This window comes from Salvia hispanica, chromosome 1 (genome assembly GCF_023119035.1).
Source record: "Salvia hispanica cultivar TCC Black 2014 chromosome 1, UniMelb_Shisp_WGS_1.0, whole genome shotgun sequence".
NCBI classification, from domain to species: domain Eukaryota; kingdom Viridiplantae; phylum Streptophyta; class Magnoliopsida; order Lamiales; family Lamiaceae; genus Salvia; species Salvia hispanica.
In genome coordinates, this window is record NC_062965.1 from 50,515,974 (window position 1) to 50,541,653 (window position 25,680).

Genomic DNA, 25,680 nt, shown 5'->3' on the forward strand with positions numbered 1-25,680 from the left:
GTGTTTAAGAGAAATTTGTTGCTCAATTTTAGTAAAATGTTATTATTGTCAAAATTCTCTAAAAAAGTTCAATTTTAGTAATAGTAGGCATGTAAATTGATAAGCTCTACATCCTTTGCACATCCCTTTTGTAATACAAATATTTTTTTAAGTAAGAAGATTTGAAAGAAATGTTAAAGTGAATTAAATGAAGAGAAAATAAAAAGCAATTAGTGACTAACAAAGAATAAAGTAGTAATACAATAAGAAAGATAAAAGAAATATCTCAATTACAATACGAAAACTCAAAAAGGAATACGACTTAATTATTAAGAAAAAGAATAAGTATATTTTAAGTACTACAATTAAAGCCTTCACAGAGAGTCCATTAGTTTGTGGTCGTGAAGATTTCAATTTACTATACTTACAACTACATCACATATCTATAAGCCCAATATGACACTCGGCTAGAGACCTTTGAGTGAGAGTAAATGGCGCAATGTGATATCTTTGTATGGCATTAGTGAAAAAAAACCTTAGCGAATCTTATAGTGAGGTACCTCGTGTTTCATCTCAACCATACAGAGTAAACAACACCGACAGCGATTGAATTCGAAGGATCGCCATCTCCGGGAGGTTAGGATTTCTTCGAGGCCAGACAAGCCGATTAAAAATGAGAGATGTAGAATTATTCTTTCCAGATTCAGGCAAAGCATCAGCGGCTCAAATTCACTGAGCAGTAGCGGCGTCAGCGGTTCTAAAAGACTATGCCGATTAAAAATGAAAGATATAGAATTGTTCTTTCCAGATTCAAGCAGAACGTAAGCGGTTCAAATTCACTGAGCAGTAGCGACATCAGCGGTTCTAAAAGACCTCATCCATCTTTCCACCCTTGCAGCCCATCAAGCATTACGCCAGCCGTCTTATAACATCAGCTCTATGAACCCAATCGTAAGCTGAAACTTATCCATGGGAACAAGAGTCATAATATCATTAGGTTCACACAGCCTCAAATTCAATAGCTTTATGTCACTCTGGACCTTCACACCTAAAGAATTACATACACCAATTACATCAGAAGCAAGGTCTACACAATTCAAACGGACAAAACAATCAATCACAACACCTAATCATCAATAAGATGCATTTCATCATACATCCAAGTCTCTAGTTATATCAATTAACTACCCCTCAGACGCATTTCATCAAACACATAAGTCATTATCAATAATAATTAATCGCAACAATTAATCACGCATTTCATAAAACACATTAGTTGCTGACATTTAACAATTAATCACCCTAAGATGCATTTCAACAAACATATAAAGAACAACATACACCAACAACATTTTAAATTAAATTAACAAGTTATAAGCAAAATTAAATATACTGCCATTATATAACTAAATTAGAAACAGAAAAACGGAATAGATCGAAAAAAATTACCGAATTCAAGCAATGATTTAGCTGCAACAAGTCTCCCACGAAGCAGATCAATTGAACAAGGAGGTATGCTTGTGCTCATCGTTTATCTGCGGCTATGTATTGTTATGTGACAGTTGATGATTTCGATTGTTATATATAGAGAAAATCTTAACCTAATTTCTTACATGGGCCGATGACATCTCTGAAATGGGTCTATATAGTTATTGCCAAAAAAGCCCAATTTTATAACCCTATTTTTTTTCAGCCGTATTACCAGAAATAGGAAAACTGTGTAACGGTGGCAACTGGATAGTAAATAACCTCATCTCCAACCGTTATTCGAAATGAATTAGTTTACCGATTCATCTTTTACGTTATTTAAAATTTAGGATTTTCATTTTCATTTTCATTTTACGTTATTGAGATGATGTTGCTCATTAGGACTGAGATTGAAATTAGGAAAGTCGGGATTTATTTTTTTCGCACTTGTAACAGGAATTTGTAAATCGAGAATATTAAATGAAAATGAAATGTGTTGGTTTTTATTTTTAGAGTTGGGAAATTATTTATAAAATTAAAATTAAATTCAACCCCTGGCCTCTCCCACCTCCAACGCATGCAGGGCCGAGTCGGACCTCAAGTGTGGTCTGGCCAGCGCACTGTGGATGCTCTTAGAGTGCTGTAATTTGAACGGATAAAAAGTCCTATTTAATTTGTAGTTGGTAAATTGAAGTAATTGAAATACAATTTTATTTCCAAGTTCTTTTTAATAGCTAAAACAATTAACATGATTTTTGGTTCAATACTTTTTTTGAATTTTTATTTATTACGTTATGTAACTAATGCGTGTATTATGTGTGTTTGTGCACACATAGCTTCACTGTCTAGCATGGCCTAAATTCTATAAATAGGTAATTCTGGAAAACTGTTTCCATGGATAGGTGGTTTTTTTTTTTTTTTTTTTTTTTTTGTTTCTATCAATGGGTGTTACGCATTCTTGAATACATTCTTAGAATGCGTAACTTAGGCGAATATTCATAAAACAAGAAAAATCAAACTAAACACGCATTCTTAGAATGCATATTTCAAATATTTCACTGTGTAGCATGGGCTAAATTCTATAAATAGGTGATTCTGGAAAACTGCTTCCATGGATAGGTGTTTTTTTTTTCTGTTTCTATCAATGGGTGTTACGCATTCTAAGAATGCGTGTTTGAATACGCATTCTTAGAATGCGTAACTTAGGCGAATATTCATAGAACAAGAAAAATCAAACTAAACACGCATTCTTAGAATGCGTATTTCAAATATGCATTCTTAGAATGCGTGTCTAACGTGAATAAAATTGGTGCAGCACAAAATAGAATCGCAGACGCCGCCACTTCTGAACTACTCCTTCTTGCGAAACCCTTCCAAGAATGCTACCTTGTCGTCCGATTCTTGCATAAATCGCCCAAATTCGTCCAATTGTTCCTCCCTCAAGGTAAGTTACATGCTTTTCTTCTTCATTTAGCATATATTCATAGTTTATGGTGAAAATTGTAATTTTAGGTTTTGTAGTTAAAAGTTAAAATTTTATGTTATTGGTATAAATTGTATGTTCAATGGCTACTAAGATTTGGTATGTATTGTCTTTTGAATTGTTAATTTCTAAAGATTTGGCATATAGTTTATTTTGAATTATTTAAAATTTAAGATAAAGTTGTGTATGTATTGCAGAATTATGGACACAGAATCTATTTGTGTCCTTTTATATTGGGATGGAAGAATAGTATAAATTGGAGGAATTGGTTTGTCTTATGAGCCACCCGTGGCAAATGCATACCTTGTTTTAGATAAGTTTGTTCCATACAATGAGTTGGTTAACAAAATATGTGATTACATTGGAATCAATGTTAATGAGTATATGATTAGTCTGACATGGAAGCGTGCAATTCAAGTGGGTCATGGATATAACTTTGTGGGCGTTCGACTTTGCGATGCATATACGAGGGATATGTTTGCAACAACTATTCAGGTCAAATTGAGTTATTTGTAGACTATCAAGCTAAGTTAGCACAACAACGACAAGTTCAAAATAGAGTACAATATGATGATGGTCCATTTGGACATAATGAAGTTAGTCACGGGGCGACCAATTTTGGGGATGCTGGGTCTGGTTTTGGGGAAGGTGGACTACCTTCCCATAATGAAGTTAGTGACGATTCTGATTCTGAAGACTCTGTCTCAGAAAAATCAACAACCCCACCTGAACTGAGTGAAGATTCAGAAGCAACCCAAGATGCATCTGATGATAAGACATTGAATGTGCCTCGTAGGTATGTCCCATTAGTCCCTGAAGAGCGAAGTGAGCAGGAGTATGAGCATCTAGGGTTACATTATTTTCGTACTCTACCGACGACAGAAAGTAATTACTATGAAAGTAACCATGATGATTCTGAATCTAGCAGTTGGTTTTGGGATGAGAAGAATCCTACGCGGATTGAGTTAGAAACTAAATTTGATATCAAACTACAGTTGAAGACTTCTAAGAATGCGTATTCAAACACGCATTCTTAGAATGCGTAACACCCATTGATAGAAACAGAAAAAAAAACCACCTATCTATGCAAGCAGTTTTCCAGAATCACCTATTTATAGAATTTAGCCGTGTAGCATGTGAAGGACATGTGCAATGTATGCGGGAGATAACAAATTTAGCAATTATTTAAAAATTATAAATGTTTTTCTTTGATTTTTAAATCTAATTTGGAACTATGTCAAATCGCTATTATACCCATGATATCATATAAATATTTGAACCATCATAATCTAATCCACCTCGAATAGTGTGCCAATCCCCAAGAAAATATATTCATGTTATATATATCATCAGTTCCATTAAAAATGAAAGTTCCATTAGAATTCAAATGTTTTTTTCTTTTAGATTATTTCATTAAAAATAAAATACAGTGTTATTATTTTTTAAATATCTAGAAATACCATTATTTCTATAAACTTTTTTTTTACTTTATTTACTTTTTATTAACTCACGTAATAGCAATAGAAAAAAAAACAAGTTTTTATATTTAATGAGAGAGAGGGCATGATTTTACGTCCAACCTAATTTTCAAATCTTTGTGAGGGTATGAAATCAAGATCCATTATTTAAATATTATATAAAAAAGATTATAACCAATAAAGTTCAACGCCTAAAGAAATAGTATATTCGCACCCATATTTGCCTCAATCTTGCATATTGTACATATTCAAAGAATGTATTTATTGCTGTTCTCAATATCAGATTTGTGATTATATCAAATCGAAAAATACAATTGGACACCAAATATGACACACACCTGCCATTGTTGATAGAAACTATGTCGTTTTGTATTTGAAGTAGACACATATTTTAAGCATGATAATGAAACTCTATGATTATCTTCAAAATTTTCTTTTGTTAAGCTAAAATTGCACAAAGTCATATTATGAGGCTAAAGGTAGCAATATTTTCAAAATCAGGATTCACTTTCAAACTAAAATTGTCAAAATCGCATTTGTTGGACTTGCATGTAATATACGAGTACTCAATTTAATAATTTCTCTAGCTAAAATTGTCAGAGTTATACTATTATACTGGTGAATCATTATTATAGCATTATATAATACTGGTGAATCATTATAGTATCATACTATAATTTCGTGACAATTTTGGTTATAAATAAATTTAGACTTCACGGTTTGTTCTAGCTGATTTTTATAATTGTTCACAAAATTCCACCAATTTTTTATGATTTTTGGCAATTTACATAATACTATAAATATCAAAATTTAACACTGCAAGAAGAAGAAGAGCCGTGTCTCCTTGAAACATAGATTACATATTATATTATATAGAATTGAATAGAATAATAAAACGTGAATTTTTAAAAATATGCTATAAGTTAGTAATAAAATTAGAAGCAAGAGGTGGGGCTCATTTACACAGTTTTCTGACTTGTAACATGTGCAGTGGGGCTATTAAACTTCTTTAAATAAAGTAAATTTTAAGCCAAAGTTTCCACTCAAATTAGATCTCTGTCATTTCCATTGTGCCCCAATTTCTACTATCATTTTCTTTTAGTTATCAATATTTAATTTGATCTACGTACGTATGCAGTGACAATACATAAGTAACAATGTAACATATCACCAATCCATAAATAAATAGTAGTACTAATATAAAACACATTAACCACAAGATTTTGTTGATTGATCTCATCAGAGTAACAAACCATCTAATTCATCTCCCCATTATCATTATTAACAAGAGATAATCATATTATTTGATTAATAAATACTATATCAGTCTCTAAAATCATTTTATTATGCGATTTTTGTCTTGTAAAGTGTGACTTTGCATAGATAGTAGTATAATGAAACAAGTGAAAGAAAGAATATCCACTTAACATTAAATCAATGTTTTTACACTCTAGTATTTTCGCAATTGACGTTCTCTTTGAATCGGATCCTCTCCAAATTTAATATTTTTTACAATCAAACCACGTAAATCAATGTTTCTTCAGTTTTTCTCATATGTACGATTGAACTGTGGTTGATTATAAGATTGGATCATAACAAATTTATAGCGGTTAGAAAGTATTCATGAACTCATATTGGTTTATGCGTTTCTCATTTATTGAAAAAAAAAAGATGTTTTATTATATAGAAAGGATCTGAGTTGTTATATATACCTCCCTTCACATAACATCACTATTTTCTCCACACTCCCTTTTTTCACTTTCCCATCCTACCCCTCTCCTTTCCTCCTCTCCCCGCGTTTCCTTACCCAAATCCACCCTTTCCCCAAGCCCATTTTCGTCAAGTCACCACAAAACCTTCCGCGGCAGCCATGGACATCGGCTTCATGGAATTGATGCAAAACCACCCCGATTTCGCCGCCGCCTTCGACGACGACGACAGCGACAACACTATCAACAACAACACCGATGACTTTGAAAACTTCGACGTCCAATCGTACCAAGATCCGTCGCCGGCGGCGGCGGCGGCGTTCCCTCCGCCGCCGAGCTCTGTGGCGGCGATGAGGGAGATGATATTCCGGATCGCGGCGATGCAGCCGGTCCACGTGGACCCGGAGTCGGTGAAGCGGCCGAGGAGGAAGAACGTGAGGATCTCGACGGACCCGCAGAGCGTGGCGGCGCGCCACCGCCGCGAGAGGATAAGCGAGCGGATCCGGATCCTGCAGCGGCTGGTGCCCGGCGGGACGAAGATGGACACGGCCTCGATGCTCGACGAGGCCATCCACTACGTCAAGTTCTTGAAGAGCCAGGTGCAGTCGCTTGAGCGGGTCGCCTCCGCCCCGCCCCGGCCCGAGGACACCGGGCTCGGGTTCCCCGTGGCGATGTCGAGCGGGAGCTATTATCCGGCGGCGGCGGAGGGGTACCGTTGATAGGGGGATTGGATATGGTGTTGATTAATATTTGATGATAAAATTTGATTTGATTAAAGTGGTTAATTGGTTGATTATATATGAGTTTATGAAAAGGGAAGAGTGGATGATGTGTATAATTATGATTGGCTAATCATGTCATGCATGCTTTTCTAAATAGAATAACATGTTTCAATATAACCATAATCTTTATATTATCTCTCTGTCTCACACACACAGAGACACACACACTGGATAGATTTAATTCATTTGTCCAGTTAATCCATCAGATGAAAAATGCATGTGGGCTAGCATCTATCCATGATTTTTATCTTAAAGTCCATCTTACATTATTGTGTTATCTTAACATGTATATCAAACTAAGAACCATTCTTAATTATTTGCGTGCTATATTTGTTGAATATGAATGATTACGTAAGTAGAAGTATACCTAATCAATCATCGATGAAGTAGAAGGCTTGTTCGATTTACAAAGTGTCTTGTACAAAATGTAGAGAGAAAGGTAGGATGAATCTTATTTGCTACATTTCAAAGTTAAAAGTTATGAATATATTCAACTATTAGTCACATGTTGGACCAACACACATATGTATGTGAATAACATGATGATATTTATTAATTATCATGTTGTACATGGTAATTTTACTAGACTTATAATCATCAAATCAATTGCAAGTAATTTAGTTAGTGATTGGATATATGTAAATGGTAAATGGAACCATCTAGCTAGAACTATATTTACACTTCACATATGTATACACTCACTTTCATGTGAACTTATAAATGCAAAATTTCCCAATTTGTAAAAACTTAATAAGAAACCAAAAAAATCATAGCAAGAAAAACCGTTATGAAATTGTAATTTATATGTAAGTAAAATAGGGGCCAATTTGGTAGGGGAATTTCGAATTTTCGATGGCATAAAATGTCATGTAGCAAAAATGATGCCCCATAAATTAGAAACTAGTAGGCCCATTTTAAAATATAAATGTATCAATTCCAAGGGGCAAAGGGTCACCCTCTTGGTGCAGAAAACATCATTTCATGAAGCACTATATAATTACGAAAAAGATTTGAGGATTTTTCAAATTGAGGTCCCTCCAAGTCCAACATTAATTAGGTAGCTCCCTCGTGATTCGTAAATTTCGGATTTTTGTGTTGCAGATGATATATTTTTTTAAATAAAATAATCTAGTTGTATTTTTTTGTACTTTTTAATTTGACCGGTGAATGAGTTGTAAAATAAATGACCTTGAAACCGGGACAAGCATAAAAGAAAGGTGATATATACAGTAAATGGAAAATTAATGAAATAGTTTTAATCATTTTAGATCATTTTAAAATACACGTAAGGAGATGATCCAAATAAAAATGCATCTATATCCAAAAATACAACCCAAATTTTGGCCATAAAATTAGGTGATCTAATGATCATTATAATCAATTTTAATTCATTTTACAAAATCTGGATTTGATGTCATTTTTAGTTCATTTTAGGTCATCTATTATTAAAATGACCTAAAAATACACTAATAATAACCTACATGACCTCCGTATGATTTCGTTCTACATTTTTGTATTAAGATCTAGTTTTGCATAGTAGTTAAATACTTACCAAGTTGTCAACAAAACATAGTATAGGAAAGAAGAGAATAAAAAAAAATATTATATTAGAAGCAAATAAATCTTCTAATATGAAGTACTCCCTCCATCCCATATAATTTTACACACTTTGACTAGGCACGAGTTTTAAGAAATGTAATGAAAAGTGAGTTGAAATAGTAGGTGGGATGTGGGTCCTACTTTTAATGAATTAGTTTTATAATAAAATGTGAGTAGGAATGAGTTAGTGGAATATGTGGTCCACTATCAAAAATATTAAAAGTGAAATGTGTAAAATTATGTGGGACGATCCAAAATGGAATATTGGGTAAAATTATGTGGACGGAGGGAGTATATTTTTTTATAACCAACCAACTGAATTTGTTGGTCTCAACGCAAACCCAAATTACATTTACAGCTGCATACCCAGTAGCAGAAAATGATGAATAATTATTTGTACCTAATATATTAAAAGAAACTGACAATAGAATTAATTTTAATTTTCGAATGTTCTTTTCCAAAGTACAGAAATAAGATTATTCAATCCCAATCAAACCTGGTGATCTAGCTATAACCACATTAGTCACTATTATTTTATTTTACTTTATTTATTAAAGCTTTTAGTATGTATTTATTTATTGATGCATATGATTTGATTGTATTATATAATTCGTGATATGTTAAATGCGATAGCACGAGAAGTCCACGTGAATAATCCATAATGAAATTGCTTTGCCATGTGAATCCCATCTACGTGGTTATTCATTTCTTCCCACATCAGATTGGATTAGTATTTTATTAATCATTCTATTATTTTGAGTTTAATTATTGGACTATGTAATTATCAAAGGGAAGCGTACTCAACATGTTAGGTTTGAAATTCGTACTCTAGTCTCTTGATTTTACAAAGGCGAAAAATATCACTGAGCTATTATGTCTGGTAGTAGTATATGACTCCGAGAGAAGTGAGACACAAGTTTATAGAACTAATTAACAAAATAAACGCAACTATAGGTTTCCAATGTGGAATTACATGTTGGATATTTTAGTGTAATTGGATTAACTTGATTGATCAGTATTATCATAATGAGACATCATATAAGTCTGGAGGTGCGGAGTGCACGCTTATTTGAATTCATTATGATGGACGGGGGTCCGGGGGCAACGCCCCCTGGTAGCGGGGTCCAAGGGGCGGCAGCCCCTAGCTGGGGTCAAGAAATTCATCCTAAAATATAATTTCTGAAAGTCAAAGGACTAGTTTGCAATTTTGGAAATCTTTGAAAAACAGTTATTTTCGGTTTCCCCCATCAACAGATGCACTGGTTCATCTTCTTAAATCTGATCAATTCTTTTTGGTTCTGGTATTCTTTTCTCAGATATCAACATATAAAAGTTCTGATTTCTTTGAATTGTATCCGAACAAATATTTTGGTAGAACCACCGAAATTGATTTGATCTGAAAGTTATTTCATCACGACTTTCAGATTATCCGTTTTGTTCAGTATTTTGAATCTCCCTGACATTACATGCATTAGAAAGTTAAACAACAAAAAAAAGATGCACTGGTTCATCTTTTTCGGAGATATTTGTAAAACAGTTATTTTCGGTTTCCCCCATCAACAGAAGCACTGGTTCATCTTCTTAAATCTGATCAATTCTTTTTGGTTTAATGTTAAATTTAATTAGTTATAAGATATTTGTTTCAATTTAATTAGTTATAGAGATGTCAATTTTGTTCGAAACCAATGAATAAGTTTATTGATCAATAAAAAAGTACTAGTTAAAGAATGATAATTTATTACCAAAATAATAATAATAATAATAATGACAAATCAAAAAATTGCCAGCATCTTCCTTATTATAGTGTGTGTTTGTGCATCTCTTTATTTTGATGGGATAATTCTACTACATGATGCACGGACCTTTCCCAGATACAGTGCATTCTTTCATATAACATCATACATATACATGTACTTTTAAATTTCTCATCTTTCTCTTGAGTTCAATGTAGCAGGGAGCAATTTTATCTTTATAAAAAATAATGGAAACTGTCCTCTTCTTGGATTTCAATCTCTTCTGTATTTCATATACATAAAGATAAAGATATATTTGTATATTATCCACCGTCCGAGTGCATATATTATATAAATAGAGAGATAGAGAAAAAGTTATTTTTTTCATTTTTTTGGGGTGTAGATCAGTAGATGGTGTTAATTTGTTTAACTAATGTTATATAAACATTGTTATTCGTTGTTGGATTCCTTGCCTTAATTTTTCCTAATACGTATCAAATGTGAAATTTAAAATACATGATAAATGTTGATGGTGATAAAAAATTATTCATAAATTATATTTAATTTTCTTATTCTATTCCATCAATATATACCGTCCATTTTATTTGCTTCTTTTGCTTTCTTTTTACGAAGTGGTCAAGATAAGGTTTTGAAATGGGGATTAAATATCGTTAAATAGTGTGAACTAATATTTATAGATAGTTAAAATTATAATTGACCACTAATTTATAGTTAAATCTGAATCAAAGAGATATAAATGCTAGTAGTATAATTTAAGTCAAATTTATACTCCCTCCGTCCCAGAAAGATTGTCCCAGTTCATTTTTTGCACTCGTTTTGCAAAAATAATAATAAATAGATAAAGTTGAAAAAGAGTAAAATAAGAGAAAGAATAACGTAGGTAAGACTATTCTCTACATTATTCTTTCTTTTACTTTACTCACTCTCTACTTTAACTATTTATTATTATTTTTGCAAAACGAGTGTGAAAAAGGAAATGGGACAATCTTTTTGGGACGGAGGGAGTACTTAATTAACTATTTGCGATTTGGCCTCTTATTTTCAAATTCACGGCATACAAAATACTAATACTAACATTTAAAAATTTTAGTTAAATTTAATTTGGTCGAATTAAATTGGAAATGTAATTTAAATAATACCAATATCAACCAATTTGCAAATCAAAAGTAAATTTTTGTTGAGAAAGCAAATACTACTTCTTTTTATATAAGTTCTTATTTAAATATTTTAGAGTACTTCCAAAAAACACACATACTACTATGAAAATTTCACATAGCATGTAATGTTAGCTGTTACTGAATTTACTGCGATGCTTCTTCTATTGCAAATTGTTGAATTTAGAAAGAAAGGAATAAGTTTGCTTCTCATTGGGCTTGACTTGTAAGCTTCTTCATAGTTTATTAATTCTAACTTCAAGCCCAGCAGCCCAATTTATATTTTAGTTAAGTTTCAAAATCTTTACATATCTTAAACAATTTTCATCAACAAAAGCTTGAATTCTGTATAAACAAAGCTGTAGGAGCCGGCAAGAGACTGAGACGAGACAACGGAGCATAGGCGACGCCGGTGAGGTAAGCTTTGGCCTTCGTGGTTTATTTAATTTTCGTGATTTTATCTGTATTTATGGCTTTTTTATGAATATTTTTTATTCAAATTGTGTAAGAGTATTTGTTGTTAAACAGAGGGGGAATTTGCTGGAAAAAATAACCCAATTGGTGTCTACTCAATCTCGTATTTTTGAAAACTAGACTTGACATTTTTCTCAACTTTCTCAATGCGAGCATAACTAGCAGGCTGTCACGGTCTCTAGTGACATTTTTTTATTGTCTTACTTAGTTTAGTTTACTTTATTTTCTCTCCACTTAAACTATTTTTTATCATTTTTTTTCAAACACATGCCGAAATATAGTCAATAACTTAAGATGTGACGAATGGAGTAGATGAATTGCAATTTATCATAAACACAATGGAGGAAATCACTCTAAGAAATGATATATTTCACAATTCACTTCCAATATGTAAACAAGATTTTATATTTTATTGAGAGTATCACCTATATATTTCTCTCTGTGAAATGAACTTCTCAAAAATAGCAGCATCATTCCTATTATATATGAAATCATCCGAAGTACAAGCACACAACAAGAATCTTGCTACAAATACTGTAAAAAATCTAAGCAACACAGAAATTCATCCACAAATTGTAATACACTTGCACTCGAACCTGTACTTGCTTCGCCCCCCTGCCTCTGTGCCAACATTTCAAAGTTGATCCAACACTAGGAAAAATTAAGAAAATAAACAAGAATATGAGCTAGCTTTATTTTATAGTAATAAGAATAAGGAAATAAAGAAGAATACAATGAAATATGATCACTCACCTACTTCATATACTTTCCCCAAAGCTATTTCTGGTACATCTTCTTCACCTTCATTAAAGATGTCAATTGAAGACAAAGTATTAAAACCATAGTCTAGCTCGATTTGTTTTACAAAAAAATAGTAGTTGAGTTACTTTGAAGAAATATTGATGCTGCGAACATGGGCAATCTTGTGCCAATCCTCTCCACTTCCTCTCTGACAACGCCTTTCCAGGTGTGGGCAACCACGGACTGTTAGCCGTTTCAGATTTGGCAGAGCTGGAATCGATACAACCTTTGGGCAGTCTACAACAACGAGTCTAGTAAGAGATGGTAGCTGATCTGGGAGTGATTCCAGCTCAGGAAGATCCTCTAGGTGTAGATTAGTGAGGTGCTCAATGGCTTGAGACAAGCTCGTCATCTTGGGAAGATCATATAGCGTGAGGAACTTCAGGCTACGGAGATGTTTAATATCCTGTGGCAACTCTAGTAATTCTGGGCAGTTCCATATGGCGAGGTCCTCCAAAGAACTAAGGTGCCGCAACATCCCTTGTGTTAAACATCTCATTATCTCACAATTGTTTAAACATAAACGTTTAAGCTCTTTTAAGACTTGCAGACCTTCTGTTGTCACAGAGATCTCTTTCGCTTTATGAATTACCAATGTTCGGAGCTTACTCAATTTTGCCAGCATTTCTATCGGGAAACATGCTAGGCTCTCCTCAATTTCAATCCACCGATTTCTAGGAATGCCGTGCTCAGATAATAAACCCAAAGTTGAGCTATGGCATGCTAGTCTCTCCAACTTTTGGAGGGATGAGAGTGGTGGCAGTATTAATAAAGAGCAGCGCTCAATCCATAGAGCTTCGAGATTTGGGAATGCTTCTTTACTACTCTCTTGCTTATTTGATAGTCCCTTCAAATTCGGGAAATCAACTAAATGCAGATATTTCAAAGCCACAAACAGTATCTTTACTGGGTGTCCACTCCCAACTTCTTCTTCTTCAATAATATACTCCACCCCCATATTCGTTAAAAACAGATTCTTAAGATGGGGCAACTCTCCCAGTTTTGGAAAACGCTTAATATTTTCACAATCAATTATACTAATCTCAAGTTGGTTACCTCTCTTGTGACCCAAGACAAACATGCTCAATGTTTTTAGGCCGTTCAATTCTCTCATTTTAGATGGCATCTCACGCAATGACTTGCAGCCCCACAAACATAGATGCTGGAGATTACGTAAGGATGTGAGCTTCTTAGGCATAGCCACAAGTCTATCACAGTAATCCAAGTTGAGGGTTTGCAAATTCCAAAGAGTACATAATGAGTTAGGGAGAGTGCGAATTTCAGAACGAGACAAATTCAAGTATCGCAAATGTTTAAGATTGCTGATGGAAGGAGGCAAATATTTTATTGCTTTGCCCATTGCATCTAATACTCTTAAACTTTTGAGCTCCAAGATGGAAGTAATGTTCATATCTTGCTGAAAGGTTTTAGGAAACAAGGCAGTTTTTTGTTGCAAATTTACCTCTCGGATAGTTGATGTACTTGCGAGATTTCTTTCACTTTGTAATGCGGGGACTTTGTTCTCCATTATTGATTCTGCCAGGTCGTGAACAAGATCATGCATACCAATATCGTTATTCTCATTAGCTTGTAGAAGCGATCTGAGAAGCAGCTCATCACATATTTCATTCCCAACATCTTCCACTTGTAGAGTCCACTTTGATGAAATGTAGCCATGAGCCATCCATAGACGGATCAGTTCTTCCTTTCCAATGTAATGGTCCTTAGGAAAGGATGCAAAATAAGCAAAGCATTGCCTAAGTTCCACTGGAACATGATAATAACTCAATCTCAAAGCCGGCATCATCGAACTCTCTTCTCCCGACAACTTCCATATGCCACTGTCTCTCACATGTATCCACTCCTCTTCTCTCCTTTTAAATCGTAGGATTCCTCCAAGCGTCGTAGCAGCAAGGGGCACTCCAGCACATTTCTTCACAATATGTTTCCCAGTTATTTCCAGCTGGGGAGGAACCTCTTCATCTGGTCCGAAGGCGCGCTGCTGCAGCAGCGCCCAGCAGTACTCATCCGACAGCCCCTCAAGACAATGACATGGAAGTGTTGTCATTATATCAGCAACCTTCTTCTGGCGTGTGGTGACGACAACCGACGAACCGGCTGAGCCACATGATAAAACATCTCTCAACTCAAACCATTTATCCTGGTGGTCATTCCAAACATCATCCATCACAATCAAATATCTTTTTTCGCTCAACAATTCCCAGAAGCGACGTTCAATAGCATCCAAGTGCTGCAGATCCGTTGCTTTTCCACTCCCCGTGGCAGATTCAATCATGGCCTTCACCAAAGTTTTCATTTCAAAGTTATTAGAAACACAAACCCAAATCCTTACATCGAAGTGTTGTTCCACTTGCGGATCGTTGAAGACTAGTCGAGCGAGAGTGGTCTTGCCAAGTCCGCCAATACCGATGATTGGCAGCACAGACATCTCCTGTTTATCCTTCACATCATTCACCAACATCTTCACAATCTTGTCTTTATCTTCTTCCCTGCCAAGAATCTTATCAGACTCGTTCAACAGGGAAGCCGTCTCGCGCGACACAAGAGATACTTCTCTTGGCCTATGAACAGGCATCTCGCGCAAATGAAACTTAGTGCGCTCCGCAGCAATGGCCTCCACTTTCTCGTTGACTTGCTTCATTCTCCTTGCGATTTTGTGGCGAAACAAAATTTTCTTGAGGCTGCAGCGACTGTATTTTGAATGAGAGTGGTCGAGTTTGGAGACTTCAGTGTTGCACTCATCCAATACGTCATCAATCACATACACAATATCGTTGAGCTTCTGCAGCCAATTTTGAATTGGCTTGCTCTCGATTTGCTTGTCTTCGGCATCCTCCAATACAGCTTGGATGGTGGTGAGAGTGCTGCAGAGCTTCTTCATCACCTCGTCGACGCCCAAGATCAGTCCGATCTCCCGGTTGATAAGAGAGATCAGTTTGTCCAGAACGAGTTGAAGAAATGCCTCAGCCATTATGGAACAACAACAACTAAGGATTCTTTTTTCTGATAAGCAAAGCAGATATGAGAAGGATGAATGCCAGAGGATGATGGTATATTGGTATGTAAGTATTGTTAGTTTGTATTTCCAAGAGTTGAATAATGTGCCACCTTTCCTTGTCTTTTGTTCAATAATTCAAATGTTAGGAATGGAATAGTTACATGTAAATTAGACGGTTTGTCCATATGTTAATCAAGATTAAATTGTTTAATGGTTTGATGATAACATCCACTTCACCCTCTCAATACTTTTTCACCCTACTAAACATTTCGAACCACTTGCTAAGACCCCCTTTTCATTGTCTATTTCATTTTGATGAGTGTAAATTTACATCTCATTTAATTTATATAGTAGGAGGAATAATTTACCCTTAATTCTGAAGTATAATATCTATAAACATAAACCAAACTCTTGGGTGTTTGGAAGGTTGATTTTGTGGATGCAACGAGCAAACGAGACAAGTGGATTTTACGTGGTTCGGCCGTAATGATCTACTTCCACGAATGAAACAGAGATTCAGTATTATTCCAAGAATGCAATGTACAAGATGATGTGTTAGTTACAGAGACTACAACTCCCTGATGCTCCAACGGCCATATCAGTTTGTAACTGACCTGGGCCGTAATCCAGTGCACTTGGCCTACGGACCAGCTGCACTAGAATTTAAAGGGAGTTGTAAATTTGTATAAAAGTTGAGGAAAGGGCCATCTTGCATTGTCTTTTGTTCCATAATTCAAATGTTAGCAATGGAATAATTTGATGCATATTAGACGGTTTGTCCATATGAAAATCAAGATTGAATTGTTTATTGGTTTGATGATAAGATCCACTTCACCTTATTAGTACTTTCTCATTGATACTATGATCCACTAAATATTTCTAACCACTCACTGGGACCACTATGCATTGCCTATTTTCTAAAGTGTAACTATCAAGTCTTTATTCTCTCTCGACTCAACATGTGGATTTCATTTAGTTTGTGGTAATTTATTATTTTTTTTTTGTTTTTTCTTTTGGCTGTTACAGTTTTATTAAGAAAAAGAACCTTGTCTATAGAGGCCAGAACTGGTGGGAACAACAACAACATAATAGAACATTCCTCTGATGCTGCCTGCTTTTCAATGTTGGCGACCTTAAGAGCCATGGAAACAATTCAAAGATATTGTTCTGTGCAACTGTGGTAGGTGTTACCATGATGCCTTTGATTTGTGGAATTATGAGAGGCACTTAACTAGAAGAGTCCGCATCAAGGAATATGGTATGAGGTCGAATGTAGTCGCAAAGTTTTTGGATTACAAGATGGCTAACTCTTCGGATTCGTTCTTTAATTTATCAGTTTGGTCTAGTATTATGTACACTAGCATGCAAGGATTAACAACGATTAATTTAACATATATCTGTACAGAAAAAGGATATAGAAATTCAAAAGTTCAGAAATGTCATAAAGGCAAAGAGGATGTAGATTCCGGAATGATATACACTAATACTCAATGTCAATACGACTTTGCTGTTTTCTCTTTCTCGCACGAGCTCTTCCCCTTTCTCGTCACACTAGCCAAAGGCAATAGCTAAGGTTGACAACAAAAGATGATAGCACACCAACATCGTAGTAAAGACCATGACATCAATACATCAGCTAAGATCTTCCGAAAATCAGAAACACTTAGTTGTGAAGTATATATACATCATAAACATCAAACATGCATATTCTTGCCATGCCAAATCTTGTCTACAAAACGGCATCAACACTAAATCACACTAGCCAAAGGCAATAAGCTAAGGTTGACAAAGAAATAGGATGACACATCAACATCATAGTAAAGATTATGATATATATTGGGAAGCAACTAAAACACTTTCAGAAATATCATCAAACAAAAATAAACTCCAATATTTCAGCTTACTAGTCGAAAAGTTCCAACTTCATCGCCTAACTAACATGCCAAAGAGACATAAGCATACATCTTTATTGGCTCGGAAAGAGAGGGGAAGGCCCAAATCATTCATTTCTGTGGCTAGCTCAACATCTACCTCTTCGGGCAGAGTTCTGAACATCTTCAAACATCAAACAATCATTCTCCAACACCAATATCAGATACACTACAAAAACTTCAACAAAGCTAAGTAAAAACACAGGAACATGTTCAGGTTCAGGACGACAATTCTAAGACACTTGCATTTGACAATGCACACTCAAAGATGTACTACTTCGCCCACTGCCACAATGCCAACTTTTCAAAGTTCCTCCAACACTATGAAAAATAAAGAAATAAACAAGAACACGAGTTAGTAAATTGTATGTAAATAACAAATAAAGAAGAATACATTGAAATACAACTACTAACCATCCTTGTAATCTTTCTCCAATGCTGTTTCTGGTACATCTTCTTAATCTTGAAGAATGATTCCACTTGAACACAAATTACTAAATCATAGTTAAGATCGATTTTTTTACATAAAATCAACTAAAATAGCTGAGTTAAATTGGAAAAACAATGATTCTGCGAACGTGGGAAATCTTGTGCCAATCCTCTCCACTCCCTCGCTGACATCTCCTTTCCAGTTGTGGGCATCCAATGACTGATAGCACTTTCAGATTTGGCAGATCAGAAATCGATACAACCTTTGGGCAGCTCGTAACATCGAGTGAAGAGAGAGATGGTGGCTGATCTGGAAGTGATTCCAGGTTAGGAAGATCTGCAAGGCATAGAAAAGTGAGGTGCTGAAAGGCTTGAGGCAAGCGCGTGATCTTGGGAAGATCCAGTGTAACTGGAGGAACTTAAGATTATGGAGATGTTTAATATCCTCAGGCAACTCTAGTATTTCTGGGCACGTTATTATGGTGAGGTCCTCCAAAGCAGTAAGGTGCCGCAACATCCTTTCTGGTAAACATCTCATTGTCTGACAACTCTCTGGCCATAAACTTATAAGCTCTTTTAAGGCTTCCAGACCTTCTCTTGTCAAAGAGATCTCTTTTGCATTCTCAATTGTCAATGACCGCAACTTACTAAACTTTTTCAGCGCTTCTATTGGGAAACAAGTCAGGTTCTCTTCAACCTCGATTGACAGCTTACTAGGAATGTCGTGCTCAGATAATAAAGCCAAGTCTGAGCTTCTACATCCTAGATACTTCAACTTTTCAAGGGACGAGATTGATGGAAATACAAATGAAGAGCAACGCTTGATACTTAGGCATTCCAGATTTGGGAATGCTTCTTTACTACTCTGTTGCTCTTTTGATAGTCCCTTAAGATTTGGGAGATCAGTTAAAACAGTTGTTTCAGAGCCACGAACTGTATCGGTACTGGGTGCCCACTCCCAACTTCTTCTTCTTCAATAATATACTCCACCCCCATATTCGTTAAAAACAGATTCTCAAGATGGGGCAACTCTCCCAGTTTTGGAAAATGCCTAATATTTTCACAATCAGTTATATTAATCTCAACTATTTTTCTCTGCGTTGAGTTTTCCATCCAACGTGGAAGATATCTACCACTGAAGCCTTGTATATAAAGACGTTCAAGATTGGGGTGAGGTTCAAGTGCTTCCAAGACCCTTTCATCAACTTCCTCGACTAGCTTGGATAAAGCATTTCTTTCCCACGACAATCTCAAATTACGAAGATTGTTTTTCTCAGCAATCTTTGCTTTCTTAGCATCCATATGGTCTTTTACTCTCTCCAGATGCCTAATCTGAAGCCTTCCACTGATGTTCAAGCATTCCAGTTCCTCAAGTTGGTTACCTCTCTTGTGACCCACGACAAACATGCTCAATGTTTTTAGGCCGTTCAATTCTCTCATTTTAGATGGCATCTCACGCAATGACTTGCAGCCCCACAAACATAGATGTCGAAGATTACGTAAGGATGTGAGCTTCTTAGGTAAAGCCTCAAGCCTAACACAGTCATCCAAGTTGAGGATTTGCAAGTTCCAAAGAGTACATAACGAGTTGGGGAGAGCTTGCATTTCAGAATTAGACAAATCCAAGGATCACAAATGTTTAAGATTACCGATGGAAGGAGGCAATCTTGTATTGTGCTACGAGGGGCATTTAACACTCTTAAACTTGTCGAAAAGTAAAATGCGGAAAATAAAATACTATTGCTGAAAGTAAAAGACGGGGAGAACTTTAAAGACTACATTGTGAATGACTTGGGTTAAATTCTCTCAATGGTTACACAACCTTTCATAGGCACTAATTCTAGCTATACATGGAAAATATATTCTAATTATACTAATTTCCTTTTCATTTGATTTTCCATAATCTTTAATTGATTTCCTTCTTTATTCTTGCCATAACTTCATCTCATGCCTTCTTGTTCTCCAATTTATTAATTTCCTCATTCCAACACTCCCCTCAAGTTGAGTATCGAGTTTTTCGACACTTAACTTGCACGATCTTTAGTTTGATAAATAGTTTATACTCGTATTTAAGAGTTCTTCAATTTCCATTGACAGTTTATGCTCGTATCATAGAGCTTCTTCAATTTTTCTTCATTGAAAGTTTAGGCTCTTATCAAGGAGCTCTTCATTCATCATTGAAAGTTTAGACTCGTTTTTAAGGAGTTCTTCAATTTTCTGTTGACGGTTTTAACTCGTGTCAAAGAGCTCTTCAATTTTTTGTTGGCAGTTTTAACTCGTGTCAAGGAGCTAGTCTAAACAGTTTTAACTCATGTTCGGGAGCTTGTTTAAACAGTTTTTACTCATATTTAGGAGCTATTTTAGATAGTTTTAGCTCGTATCTAGGAGCCATCTTTGACAGTTTTAACTCATATCAAGGAGCCATCTTAGATAGTTTTAGCTCGTATCTAGGAGCCATCAGACAGTTTTGACTCATGTCGATGAGCTAATTCAGACAGTTTTTGCTCGTATCTAGGAGCCATCTATGGACTATTCTCGGTCCATTCCAACTCAAACTATGAGCTCATTATTTTCATTTCTTTTTTTTTTTTTTCCTTCTTGAGCCTAATAACCATTGGGCCCAAATTTACTTCTCTAAAAATGAAGACGTGAAACTATCAGTCTCCTTTATGTTTCTTCATGGGTCTTTTCCCGATGACATCCCATTCCCACCAACTCTTCACAGTGGTTGTGTGGCGACACAATCTCTCTACCCCTCGCCGCGCAGACGTTGGCTGCTCCACCTTCGTCCTCGGCAAGTTTCTCCTTGATCGGAGATTGACTCATTTGGCAGTGGTTATATCTCCCCTCGGCCAAACGCTTCATCCATTGTAACGTGTGTTCATAGCCTCTCACGGCTGCCACCTCTTCGGAAGTAGATTCTCCTTTCTCGGTTGCTTCTATTTCTGCCCGAAGCTATCTTCTCTGACATAGGCGCTGCTCCAATCATCTCGAATAATTATCCGGTTGGGGCTAACCTCTCCCCCTTGGCCGGATAATTCTTCGTCTGCTTTGTCTTCTTACTCGAATGTCCTGCTGTTAGTCATGGCAAGCTTCTCGCGGGCCATTCCGGCAGCACTTTCTTATGCCAGATCTGATTGTTTGGACGAAAACTTCCTCTCCCCCTCGGCCAAACAAACTGTGAACTCCTTCTTTCTTTACTGTTGCTGCTTTCTCTTCGGCTGTAGTCAGCCTTCTTCTCCGGGCGTGGTTGCTCACGTTTGGCCACTGGCCTTTTATCTTCTCACCTCGATGAATTTTCCGACTGGGATTGTTCTTTCCCCCTCAGCCAGAGAATTCACGACTCTATTCGTTCTCTTTCAATTCTCAAGTTCTATCCAAAAGCTAATCTTCAAATTAATAAAATAGCCAACCTCATGTCCAAGTTTTACTCCCAATTCTTGAGAAATTAAAATCCAAAAATTGGAGTCTAATAACTAAACAATAAGGGCTCGTTTGGTAGCTATGTCATGTTTCGACTAGACACGATACCATTATGATAGTAATCATAGTTTCGATTAGTCAATTTAAACATATTGGGTGTTTGGTAGATTAAGATAATTGTGAGTTATCTTATTGTAGTGTTTGGTACAATAAGTCACAAGTAAGGATTAAAATTATGATTGTCAAAATTATCCTCATTAGTTTAAGTTAATTACTAAACTATCATCATTTTACCCTAATTATTCCTATAAAATCGTTTTGTTTAAAATTAACATCTTTTCAAGCTAAACTCCTTACAAAAATTAGCATTTTTATATCAAAAAACTTATATTTATTTTGGTATTCTATTTTTGTGAGCATTAATAATTTTGGACAAATTTTATGAATAATCAATTATTATTTTGGACAAATTCTATATGAAAATATTTTATCAAGTACCAAATTTTATATGTTCAATTTTTTTGAAGTTTAAAGCGTTTGTGGATTGAACAACATCGTATATTTATGTTCAAAATAAAAGCAATTGCCTTCAAGTATTACGTAATTATAAGTATAATATAATATAATGAGAATATAATACGATTTAATGTAAAGTAATATAATGAGAATATTATAATATTATATAATGTAAATAAAATAACAAAGTAATATAATTAGAACAACAAATTGACATCAACAAAATTCTTAATATGATTTAATAGGAAAATGACGTCCTTCAATACAACAACTAAGTAAAATTGATGGGTTAGAAATTTTGATGGGTAAAATTGTATTTTGCTAACTTAACTAGGCTTCCATGATAAATAACATAGGATTTTGGGTAGTTACAAATATGACTAAAACATAAGATTTTCAGTGGGCTTTGTGCGGGCCGGAAATAAAACACGAGCTACTATGTTTGGTAACATAACTACCAAACACACAAATAAACCCAGATTAATCTCTTATCTAGGCGAAACATAGCTACCAAACGGCCCCTAAGAGTAGCGTGTATCTCTTCTTACTCCTCCTTTTCCTCTTTTTTTTTTCAATTTCGCCAGAACAGCGGCATCGTGAGGTCGCCTTTCTCTCCTCGATTTCGCGATGATACAACACCGTAGTTAGCGTGGTTCGCTTCGGGCGTCGAGCGCCACCGCTCTTTCACTCAGCGGGCAAACAATTCACTGCCTTCGCCGAACCTCCTCGCCGCTGGCGCCGCTGCAACGCCTCTCACCGTCTATGTTCCTTCCGCAGCGCTGCTGTCGCTCAATCTCGCTTTTGCCTCGCCATGGTCGGGCTTCGCCGCCGATGTCTGTTCGAAATTCAACCGCGGAGAACTCAATATCGTTGGCTCCGTCCAGCCAAGCGCCACCATCGTTTACAGCGCCGCTCCCAGCCATAGAGGCGGTCGCTGCCGCTGCTTGTGACGCCATTTCCATCGGGAGATACATCTGGTCATGTTCATGTAATTAGGGAAACTTAATAAATTGTTATAATCATTTTTTGTGATGCAAAGTTGGTCCGTGACTGCATTACTTACCCAAATGAATAGCAACTTGTTTCTGTTTGCACTCCCATCAGTAATATTGGTTAAAGCACCTTCTATGTTATGCCTGAGCAATCATGCATTCAAAATCATAAAACATTTTTCATAAATAACTAAACATGAATGGAAAAGAAAGAAATAAACGAAGATCATGCAGAAGTCCACAGAGTAACCTCAAAGCGTTCAAAGCAGAACTTGAGTAAATCAGTGCAAAATGACCTCTTAAAAACTGTGACATGAAAATACAAAATCAAGGAAAAAGAAGATAATATCATAGAAAATATCAAAAGTGAGGAATAATACTGAGTAATTTTCCACAAACGACATCGGGGCGAAGGCCTCGAACAGTGGCCTTATCCTCAAGGTGAACTCTGTTAACAACGAGATCATTCCTCTTTATGTGAGTCTGTTCTTTATTCTAATTGTGCATCTCTTCATCTTCGCTGTTTATTCGTGTTTCCTCTATACTTTTCTGCTTTGATATTTTTCTTTTCTCTGTTTTAAAATCAAACAGAATAAATCAATATCAATTATACACGATATCATGTCAATAACAAGTATACCCTGTTGACAACAAGTGCATGTATGTTATTACGATTATGTCAATAGATAAAGTACATAATAAATCTATGTCAATAACAAGTATACCCTAGAAAACAAATCCAGATCTGTTTTAATACACTAAAATCGAAGCAATATACTTAAAATTTGAATCAATTTCTTAACCTGAAGAGTTCGCTTCAACGACCGCCGATTTGGAATGCTTTTTTCTGGCTACAATTGGTGCTTCAACTTCAACTATTTCTTCGATCCTCATTTTTGGAAATTAATTGATGTAGAAAACTTAACGAAGTCTAAGATTAGGAGATGAATTGCGACGAAGGGAAGAGAAGATGCAGAATTGTAGAAGAAATTTGGGAGAGAACTCAGAGAAATGTTCGAGAGTTTTGCGGTGTGTTTTGAATACAGCTGAAACATTTTAGAACTGAAATGACAAAAATACCCCCCTGTTGACATAAACCAGAAGTTGTTGACATCGCGCGAAGATTGTGAATGGGTGGCTGAGATTGCATCTCAATTCTCAATTAGGCCCAAAAATCTCAACCTAACAGGACCCTATATAATAATTTACACTCGAGAAATTTGGCTATAATCTTATAAAAATAAGAATCAATTATTTCAGAAGTACTATAATAATACATCATAAACATCAAAACTTCATATTCTCTTCTATAAACAGAGTAACTCCGGATAAGTGATGTACATATGCTAAGACTTGGCAGAAACAGGCATATAAGGACATTTCTACTTATGTAAATTATCAACCGAGTTTAAGGTGAGTATGAAAATTTGATCGACCTTTGCATTTACCGCGGCATGTATGCTCCAACACAAAAATTTAGACAAAATCTATTCGCGTAATTCTCACATGTATCATGCTCATAACTTGAATTAATCATGCTTTAAGAATATTGAAACCTAAAACATGCTTTTCTACGGAGCAGAAAAATACCTAATTAATTCTCCAAAGAATTGAAGATGGCTACCTGCTTGTCCATGTGACGCTTTGAATACTAGACCACAAATCTTCTCTCCGGTTCCCGAACTGTACTCCAATATCAGTGTGGGCTGATCCTACTAGAATACTAGGACTTAAATAAAGAAGACAGAAGAAACCCTTTTGGGAAAAGGTGAAGAATTCGAAATCTCCTTCAGCTGCAGAATTTCGAAATTTTCAAAAATTTTAGGAATAAAAATTGTGATCATTTTGTCTCCTTTATTCTCCTATTTATATTAAGTTCCTTTTGGGCCCAGACAGGGATCTATGGAAGGTTTTGGATATGGGCTTATCCAATTTACTTTTTACTAATTAAATTGAACCCACAATTTAATATAAGTTATAATTGGAATATTACGAGCAGCCACTACGGAGAAGTAATATTGAACTCTCCCCATCCAAATCCGAAATTACAAGTAATCCGGGTTTCCGTTTAACTTTCATTTCCCGCGCTTAAGATAAAAATGTCCATTAATTAATTAATATCTGCTATGGACTTAATTAATTAACTTCTTATTAATTCCAAGAGTGGACTTAGCATGAAACGCTTATTTATTATTCATAGAGTAATCAAACTCCAACTAGCTAGGTTCCGAATAATAAAACCTTGTTTCGCGCTCCTCTTGAGGACATTATCAAACGAGACTCACCTCGCGCACGATTCAATATAATAGCAATCCTAGCACCGCTAGATATTGATCACCACTACCCAATATATTAGGATCATTGAGTTACGAAAAATCCGCACCATTTGATAAGTCAAAGTAATGCATAATCAATACCGTATGATCAATGCTAACCTACATTGATTAAGAAAAAAATATTTATCAAGACCTCGCCTTTCAGTAGATAGCATAAGGGCAAGTCTTGCTGTTAGATCCGTTCAGTGCTATACCACACTAATGTCATCTTATTTTAGTAAGGCTTAGAAATATGCGGACTGACATTGCAAACTTTCTCGATGGATAGTCAAATTCCAACTAGGTTGTGAAATTTATCTTTTTCTTTGTTTAGAACTGACCGTGTTACCTTAAAGTGGACGACGCCCACAACCG

General features: G+C 35.5%; 3 protein-coding genes and 1 long non-coding RNA gene across 4 annotated transcripts; 1 reads left to right on the forward strand and 3 right to left on the reverse strand.

Annotated features, from left to right (window-relative positions):
* Window positions 1-213: 213 nt before the first annotated feature.
* On the reverse strand, window positions 214-1,554 carry LOC125201679. Its single transcript, XR_007172956.1, has 2 exons — window positions 1,429-1,554; window positions 214-1,027 (listed from the first exon to the last, which is right to left on the reverse strand). It is a non-coding gene; the product is annotated as an uncharacterized LOC125201679 (long non-coding RNA).
* Window positions 1,555-6,128: 4,574 nt separating this feature from the next.
* Window positions 6,129-6,996, forward strand: LOC125202738 (transcription factor HEC2-like). Its single transcript, XM_048101181.1, has one exon. The coding sequence runs from the start codon at window positions 6,278-6,280 to the stop codon at window positions 6,833-6,835; it is 558 nt and encodes a 185-aa protein (XP_047957138.1). The 5' UTR covers window positions 6,129-6,277; the 3' UTR covers window positions 6,836-6,996.
* Window positions 6,997-12,331: 5,335 nt separating this feature from the next.
* On the reverse strand, window positions 12,332-15,745 carry LOC125201105 (disease resistance protein RGA2-like). Its single transcript, XM_048099031.1, has 3 exons — window positions 12,767-15,745; window positions 12,633-12,680; window positions 12,332-12,530 (listed from the first exon to the last, which is right to left on the reverse strand). Exons 1-2 carry the CDS (start codon window positions 15,670-15,672, stop codon window positions 12,677-12,679), a joined length of 2,910 nt encoding a protein of 969 aa, XP_047954988.1. The 5' UTR covers window positions 15,673-15,745; the 3' UTR covers window positions 12,332-12,530; window positions 12,633-12,676.
* Window positions 15,746-17,192: 1,447 nt separating this feature from the next.
* LOC125199844 (putative disease resistance protein RGA4) lies at window positions 17,193-19,664 on the reverse strand. Its single transcript, XM_048097716.1, has 6 exons — window positions 19,005-19,664; window positions 18,651-18,945; window positions 18,250-18,468; window positions 18,045-18,109; window positions 17,662-17,754; window positions 17,193-17,267 (listed from the first exon to the last, which is right to left on the reverse strand). The coding sequence occupies exons 1-6, from the start codon at window positions 19,662-19,664 to the stop codon at window positions 17,193-17,195; spliced, it is 1,407 nt and encodes a 468-aa protein (XP_047953673.1).
* Window positions 19,665-25,680: the final 6,016 nt, after the last annotated feature.